Here is a 9,029-nt window from a genome sequence, read left to right on the forward strand (position 1 = left end):
GTATTGTGTGAGCGGTGCAGACCAGAGCGCACAGGGCACATTACTGACCTGGCAGCAGGACTTGAGCTGTAGCAGAGGGTAAAAACTGAAAGCTTTCTCTATAAAATGAATATTTAAAATAAAATAAATGTGGTGATGTATACTGTCCCCTACTGTTGCATGTAGTCTTCATTACCTTGTTTAGTGGTAACATAGCATCATCCTAAGGAAACAAGAATGCTTACCCTTCTAGAAGTAACAACAATTTCTTCTAGGCACTGGATCCAGACTTAGTTGCAGTTAGTTCCTTGGTGAATGAGCAGCAAGTGTTTTTCTTTTGCCTGTTCACCAGCAGGAACAATCAGTTCCTGATTCAATCAGCAGACCTTACAACTCTTCTGAGATGTAAAGGCCAAAGGCACACCTGTAAACCATGCCAAGTAGGATATTGATGAAAATGTTCCTGCTCTATTTACTGTAGCTTAGAGCAATATAGCCGAGTTCTTTGTCCTTTAATGGTGTGACTCATTTTGAGACTTTCTGTTAAAGTTCACAAATGTATTTGAGTATTTGTAGAGTGTTGCTGTATGAGTAAGGCTGGCCAACTGTTTGTATTTTTTTGCGACCAAATGGTTCTGGTTTTGTTCTGCTTTTTTTAACCCCTTGCTTCAATAGGGTTTTTTTATGAGCTCTTTCTACTCGCCACTCCACATAAACCTTTGCAGTTTGCACCAGAATTAACACAAAAATTAGAGTTACCCTGGCTAATGATTTGAGTCCAGAGTTGGAAGTTAGATCAAGAATTGGCGTCTCCCTCTACTTCATGCATATCTGCAGTTTGAATAGGAAGATGGTTCTCTTTATGCATCTTCACAGTCATTGTGTTGTATATATTTGTCCTAGTCAGGACCTGAGTCTGTAAAGATGCTATAGTCATCAGATGAAGAGCACCAACCTTCAAGACCAAGCTGTCTCAATGTGAGCTAAAGGAGAATCCAGTCGTAGGCCACCCGAAGTACGTATTACTGGATACATTTGAGATGGTTTGTCTATCCATTACTGCAGTATGAGATAATATCACATTTTTTTCTGTGTTAATTCTCACAGTACTCCCACAAGATAATAAAAAGCAACTATCCCTATTTTTCAGGTTGGGGAGGAAGTAGAAATAACGCCTAATTTACCAGAGCTGCAAAATCCTGATACTTGAATTACTCCCAACACCTTAGAGTATTTTTTAAGTGCCTCGATGTTTCAAGTATCTGAGTTCTTCTGAAAAATATTTCATTTCAATAGAAGTTCTGTTAAAATTTCCAGGGCATGTATCTGCAGACGTCTCTCTTGTAATGCCATTAAAAATCTGACCACAATACTACTTTATTAAAGTGTTTTTCAAAATTTTTCAGTAAACTGAAAATTAAACAGTTAATTCATCTCACGCAACTGCAGAAGGCCCCATCCCAGCAAGTTATCTTAGGCTTTCTTCATAGTCAGCAGAGAGAAATGTATGCTTTTAGGATGTGACTTCATCTGATCTCTTTTAATCCTGAAGTGCCTGCTTCTCTCTATTGACTGCAAAGTAAGGCTAGACAATTAGTTCAAAACATTGTCTCCTGTACTATAAATTTATTTAGCTGAGTCCAACCCTAAGTGATTCATCAAAGATACATAGCAAATCTGGTAGCACAAAAGATTGAACCCAAATATCCCAAACACTCAAACCTCCAACTCACGGACTTCATCAATTTATCCAGTAGATTGTATCTGTTGCTTTTGTTCTCTGTGATTCCTCTCTTAACATTTAACATTTAGTTTGTTTGATTTCAGCTGAACCTCAACTGTAGAGACATGTATTAGGGAGAAGAAAGAAAAAAAAATGTAGGACAAAAAGTTAGAGCTGGAGAGGGGTGCTAAGGAGAGTGTAATAGGTTTTCTCTTTGGAAAAAGTTCTGCTGGATTTAACACAGGGGCTGATAGTGTTGCACTCCACAGAAATTGCCCTAAGGTTTTTGTTTTCCACTAGGTTTAGACCTGCTTGGTGGAATTCCATATGCAAGATAACACTTTCTGTTCAGATTTGTGAAAGGTCTGGGAAGAAATCCCAACCTCTCTAAAAACTATTGTGTATTATTTAACTCTATACAACTTTTTGAGAAGGTAGGTGACCTAATGCTTGAAGGCCAGATACAGACCTGGCACAACGTCCAGTGAATTCACTGTGAGTTCCACATACTTCTCTAAGGGCTCAATAAGTCCAATCCATTGTTGCTAAAGCAGATGTTAATTTGACAGTAGAGGACGAAACAACCAGACCCATTTACAGTATTATTGCTCAGTTTACGTCTATCCAGACCACAACAGAAGCCAGAACGCGGATTACAAACCATTTAAAATGGAAGATTTCTTTTTCGAATTTTACTCCAGCTGCTGGAGACTGACTTGGGAAGAGGCTAATGAAAATGCTCCTATGCTTTTTTTTTTTTTATGTAGATATTGTCCTCAAAGAACTGAACACAGGCCAGCAATTCATTTCCTGCTCTAGGCAGCATTTGAATAGCCTATTATGTCTTGACAAAAATTACTCTCCTATGGGTTGAACCAGATTAAAACCTGTAAAACAGCGGTGGAAACCTGGCCTCATCTCTATCAGACATATCCTGTCCTAACTATTCCCATATGAGAGTTTTAAACATGCTTTCCTAATGAACCATATTCTTTTGGAATGTTGTGTTGCTTGTGATACTTGAAAGTTAAATAGTTGTGATTTGGGTTTATATTAGGTGGTAACTTGCCAAATGGCAAGACTGGTAACAAAATAAAGTCTGTATCTTGAGCATATGCTATAGATGACTAACGATTCTCTCGAACAACAATAAATTCTCTTTAGAGTTGCAATTATTTCTTATTTCCTTCTGCCACATTTTCATTTATTTTTTCATTGACCTCAATCCCTAAAGCGTGAAAGCCCAACATATCTAAAGACTGGAGAACTTGCACGTCAAAACTGCAAATACTTTTATTGGAAAATGAAGCTTACCCTTCCTTACGGCCGTACCTGCATGGCTAGTCTTGATCCTGTGCTAGTGGGGAGGTGGCCAGGCAAGGAATAAAAATAAGAATCCTGTCCTACTGATTTTGCAGAACAATAATCATCTTACATTAGTAACATAACTTTTTCCCATGTGATACAGTTGCATAAAATTGTCCGTCTCTAAAGGTAGCTGATTCTGCAATGACCCCATCTCCAGCTGTTTTAGACTGTTTCAGGAAGTCTTGGTGAGGAAACGTTTTGCATGTGGTTGAAATATATTGGGCATAATTAAGGTTGTCTCTGGATTTGAGGATGACCTTAGCTCTGCTCCTTCAGAAACCTGTTGGGGAAGAGCCAGACAAGGCTCCAAAAGGAGTTAAACCTCTCCGTTTTCTAGGAATTATTCTTTCCATAATGTTTGCTTAAGAGGCTGTGGAGCTGAAGAGAAAAGAGCTACTCTCCAGGAAGACCCGCCCATTTGCAGGGGGCACTTTTTGTACCTCATTCCTAGGCCTATACCCCTATGCTTCCCAATCCTACTCAGACACATGACAGTGAGCCGGGAAGTATTGCTGCAGGTGGAAGAGTTTTCTGTGGTTGCTCTCTGGCAGCCACCGAGCATTAGTGCATCTCTTTCTCCAAGATCTGCATGAGGAAATCTTGGAAGTGAGCTGAGATCAGTGCTACAGGGAGCAGCTGCCTCCGGGAAACACCAAAACAGATGTGTCTGTGCCATCCACAGTCACGGGGTAAGAACAGAGGCTCTGTTCTCCTATGTCCCAAAGGAAAGGAGATCAAAATGGCCTTTCCATTCAAATATACTGGGTTACTTGTGTGTCCAAAACTTCTGCTAACTTAGGGGGCTTGGGGGGGGAAGCCTTTAAGTGAGTAATGCAATCTAGAATCAGGCCCTGAAGAGGTCTTTCTTGTATTAGCACAGAGAAGCACTCTCCATTCCTCTTTCATCATGTATTCTAGTTCATTGCCCTCCCTCCCCTAGTCTGTGCTGCTCGACTATGTGCTTTCTTCAAGCCGCCAAGAACATCCATCTCACTTTTGTCACAGGATGATGCTTTCTGTGCAAACATAAATATTTAGAGAAGTTTACAAAAGATTAAGCTTCATCAAGTCAAGCATTCTTGCTAATGCAGTGTCGGGACAAGTCAGCAGGGAGCAAGAGCCTGGGCTGCTGTGCACAGCTGTTGCAAGACCAAACCGTGGAACATTCATTTTTGACTCCACCAACTTCACTGATCAAAACCATTTTGGAAGCTGGCTTGTGTTTTTTTCCAGAGTGAAATCGTCTCCATCAGAACAGCTTCTTCAGTGTGCAGGCTTCATCTCTATTGTGAATCGCTTGCCTCAGTTTTATTGTTGTTATGCAAATTCCTAATGCAGATATGCTGCACTTGCTGGTCCAGTGGAAAAAATCCATGTTAGAGAAGTCCCTGAGATGCAACTCAGAGCAAAAATAGTTGGAAGATCTGCCCACGATGCTTGTGCTCTGATAGTTGGCGTTTCACTACGATCATCAGCACCTGAGAAAAATTATGCCACATTTCATATTAGTTTAATACAGGGAGACTTCAGAAGACATAAATGATAGGGGAAAATCCCAAGTAAGAAAGAATATTAAAAAGGAACTGTAAAACTGTTGCATTTTGGGGTTTTTTTTGAGTAAGGTAAAGCAAAAAAACGGAAGTCATTCCAGAACTCATGCAACAAAATAAGTAATAAGAATATAGAAATACATGCAAGGGATATGGATGCATGGGTGCAAACACATCAGCGTATATTTCCTTTACGAGGCTGTGTCCATCTTCAGTCTCAAGTTCTGACAGTTTGGCTTTTTGCTCCAGTGGGAAGTGGATTTGTCATACCAGCTAAAATACTATCTCCCTCTTGGACAGCTCACAAGTAACACCACTGTAGTGACAATCGGTGAAAAAGAGCTGTCTGGCATGCTTTTCTTCAATGCTGCTTTGCTGCCCCTTTCTAGTGAGGAGACCACAGGAAATCCTACCTTCCTAGAAAAACATCCTGCTTCCTCCTAAGGACCCGTGGCTCAGGCAGCTCGACATGACAGTGGGCATTTCTGAGCTAGGCAAATCGAAAGAGAATAATCTTTTGGAGGAAGTGGCTCAAGCCTCATTGTTTGAGACACTGAGAACCACAGTGGACAAAAACCAGCTGGCCTGATCAAGTGTTGATGATATTTTGGGCAGGACTGTTGGACTAGATGACCCCCAGAAGCCCCTTCTAATCAACGTTTTTATATTTCTACGAAGTCACAATCTAATGGGTTTTTTCCATCTTTAAAATCTGTGCTTCTCTGGTAAACACTACTAGGCCTTGTATTTGGTCTCATTCTTTTTAAATAATCTTTTTCTGAGATTTTAATTAAAGATGCATGTAATTAAAGCGTTGATTTTATTGCAAGTTATGAATTAATTATGCTATTTTCTGGGAATGTTAGCATTTTTTAAGCATTCTTCCAGCAAGCTGAATTTATCACCACTTTAATACTTCCAATATATTCCTGTAACTGAATACATTTTATGAACCTAAAGAGGTTATATTAAATTTAATAATACAACAGGAAATATGCTTAGGGTTGTAGGCCTGTGACTTTCATGACTAATACGAATGGATAAATTGAAACTCACTCACCGTTTAAACTTGCAAACGTAGCTGAAATGACTCCGTGGTTCAGGCTGAAATACAGTCCAACTGAGTTAAAAAGGGTTTAGCTGTTCCCTTAAGGTGGTAGATCTCATCCACAGTTTTTGAGATCGAGGTATCAGCTCAAAGGAGAAGTAAATCTGAGGAAGATACCTGCTGTACATAAAATTGGGGTTAGTTTCTTTTTTGCAGAGTTTGTCTCCCGAATATGTTGCAAAATTTCAATCTGCCTCCTGTTCCACCTGGTTCCAGTGGATGGTCCTTGCTGTGCTGTGCTTCTGCGCAAAACAGAGAGGGGCAAAATCATGAAACGGTGACTGGGTGCCCTCAAGCTGCGCGGACTTGAGAAAACGTCGTGCAGTTTTTTCATCATATGATAGTTGCCAGGGGGGCATCTGCACACAGAGGCTGGCTTGCAGTAGCCAATCCTCCCAAACTCCGCCTGTGCGCAGTGGAGAGCAAACTGCCAAGCATTCGAGGTCTGGTGGAGAGAGTAAGGGGTGATTCAGGGCAGGAGCCCGACTCCACGGGGAGTCATTTTTAGCCTTAGTGAGTAACTGCTGAACAAGATGGGTGGTGAGCCCTGCAGTCCAGATACTTCACCTAAGCTGCAGTGGGGCAGGGTGGGCTAAGCTAAAAACAATGTTCTTAACAGCGTGCAAGTCTCTCAGCTGCAGGCAGTTTACGTAAAGATGCACGTCCCTCAGTATGAAAGCTCCTTACTTCAGAACTCGGTGGAGCCTTTGATAACAACATGTAGGTTATTCCTGGTTTCCTTGGGAAACAGCTAATGCAGTGTATCGAATTTGTATCAGTTTACTGTTGTTATTGTCACATAGAAAAAATTGAAAAAATGAATGTTTTTAGTATCAGAAAGATATTCTGTCTCCCACAGCAATTAAAGCCAGAAAAACAAGAGGAGAGATCCTGGCAGTTAAGTGCTTAGAAAACCCTTAATTCTCTGTGAAAACTGGTCATTGGTTTCAAGCATTTCCTTTCAGGCAAACCTTAAACTAGAGGAATTAGGATCAGAAAAATGAGTTACTGTCAGATGATGATTATTTTCCATGATTCTGGTAGCATGCACAAAGTAGAGAAAGCTTTCCAAACCAAGAGGAGGATATAGTCTCTGTTCCAAAGCATGTGAGTGTAAAGAGGCAGGGTAGGAAAGTGGAGGGATGGAGCTACAGTATAGAGAGCAATCCGGGTAATGCTAGCCATGCATCAGATGAATTACAGCTGGTAGAAAGTGCTAGCAATTTTTCTGGAGGAGAAGGGAATCAAATTTATTCTTGTTTAGTAGATGAATGTGGTTTGGCCAAATGTTTCTGTGAATGCATTTTCATTTTAGGATGTTATTTCTATTTTCCTCACGTTAATTTTTAAGAATGGGAAACAAATATTATACTTTCAGATTTTATGAAGATGTTTTCTTGGGGAAAAAGGACAATTGCAGCAAAATTCCATTTAAAAATAATGTTTATGAGACTCAAATTATTTCTGTTGGGTGCAAAAATATTCAAACCTATTCCTAAGTAAGCAATTCCCTCAGTCCTGGGAGATGAAACAACAAAGGTTTTGTACTCAAAATCCACATTTTAGTTGTAGAGAAGTTAGAACAGATAGTTCAAATAGGAAAAAAGCTCAAATTTCTGTGTACAAAACACTACAGAAATAAAAAGCCATGTAAATATTATCTTCCCTCGCCACTGTGTCCTTGAAGAGCAGGTCCTTTCTTCCACGTTTCTTTTCAGCCCAACGACTTTCTGGGTTGCTGCAAACTCTACGTAGTCCCTCTGGGTCTCACATGACCCGGTCGCTCTCTTTTTAGAAGAACATGCCATAATAACGTAAACCAAACAACTAAACCAAATGCCATCTGTCGCAGCTTGCAAGATAAAAGTCCTAGTTCAACTGGTGTCTTTGAAGAACATGTAATGGAAATATTTTAACAAAAGAACCTGGGAAATCCAAAGCGTTTAAAGCTAATTCCTGCAAGCAAAGAAGTGTGTGTCATTCTTCCTTCCACCTCCACCCCATTTTCACATCTAAATCATTGATTTGTTTTCTATTTAGAAGGTTACTGGTAGTAACTTTTTATTCTTCAAGGTGAATAGGGAGAGCCACTTTTAGCAATGCCTTTTCTTCATTGCCTACTTATAAGAAGAACTGCTGCTTAAGACTGGGGGAGCTTTTTAAGATGGATTTAAATGGCGCTTTGAGGGAGAATGAGAAAGTATGTGGAGGGAAGTGTGCTGGAGCCTCTGTAGTACAGATTTGAGCACTCTGCTAGCAAGGTCTGCGATGGGCACACCAAGCTCTGCAGTGTGTTTCTGTGTTTCAGTTTGCATATTCTATCTTTACCTAGTCATAACTTAAGGCTCAATAAACAGAAGAAGCAGGCTTGGATGTCCTGGAATTACCCTCCCCAGCCAGTAACAAGCACGTGGAATATTTGGACAAGCATTTGTTTCTATTTTCAAAATTTCATACATGACTGTAGCATCATAGAAGATGAGATTTTAATAAACAACATGTTTCCTTAGGATAACAGCTCTGATTTGGGGATTTTGTTTTTTGTTGTTTCCTTTGCAGGAAGAAGGTATCGTGAAGGAAATAGATATCAGTCATCATGTGAAGGAAGGTTTTGAAAAAGCAGATCCTTCTCAGTTTGAGCTGCTGAAAGTGTTAGGACAAGGTTCATATGGAAAGGTAATTTTTAATGCCATCTAGTCACCTAGAGCAATATTGAAAATGTCATGTCCTTTCTCTGAGTTCATTTACACTGGTAACATTGTCCCAATATAAATTATACTGTAAAGGCAGATAAGCGGGCTCAAACCCCTACTATCTTCATTTTAATAACACTTTTGTCTTTTAGCTGGATTCCTGTATATAAACCAGTTTAGGAAACAGTGCTTATGGCTCTGGACCTGGACTAATGAGCACAAGTGAGCATTAGTAAGCATCGCTGTTTATAAAATTAGACCTCCCCGCCCTCTTTCTGACCTACCCACCAGGGAGGTGAGTGCGCCACTGCTGCTTAGTTGGAGGATGTAAATAGGAACATTCAAAGGCTTGAAGAATTTGGCTGCCCAATTCCTACTGAGGGCAAATGGGATCTTGAGCGCGTTTCAAAGTCCCAGACTGCTCTTTAGCTCACACTTGGAGGCCTGTACGCTTTGCTGAGAGGATCCCGGAGTCAAACCTCAGTGCTAAAGAGAGCAATCGTTGTGGTTGAGAGCATGGGGGCGGAAAAACCTACCTGTATGACCACAAGCTAATTTGTGGAGAAACAACTTTTTTATCTTAAGTTCAAGGCCTTTCTTAATCCCAA

The 9,029-nt window shown here is 40.4% G+C and overlaps 1 protein-coding gene across 1 annotated transcript in view; it reads left to right on the forward strand.

Moving 5' to 3' along the window:
* Positions 1-9,029, forward strand: part of RPS6KA2 (ribosomal protein S6 kinase, 90kDa, polypeptide 2) — a 174,675-nt gene that overhangs the window by 60,693 nt on the left and 104,953 nt on the right. Inside the window, exon 2 of the mRNA XM_009329210.1 lies at positions 8,288-8,404. Within this exon, the coding sequence (XP_009327485.1) occupies positions 8,288-8,404 (117 nt within the window). The remainder of the gene's footprint in view (positions 1-8,287; positions 8,405-9,029) is intronic.

Source organism: Pygoscelis adeliae, unplaced genomic scaffold (genome assembly GCF_000699105.1).
Source record: "Pygoscelis adeliae isolate BGI_AS28 unplaced genomic scaffold, ASM69910v1 Scaffold77, whole genome shotgun sequence".
NCBI classification, from domain to species: Eukaryota; Metazoa; Chordata; class Aves; order Sphenisciformes; family Spheniscidae; genus Pygoscelis; species Pygoscelis adeliae.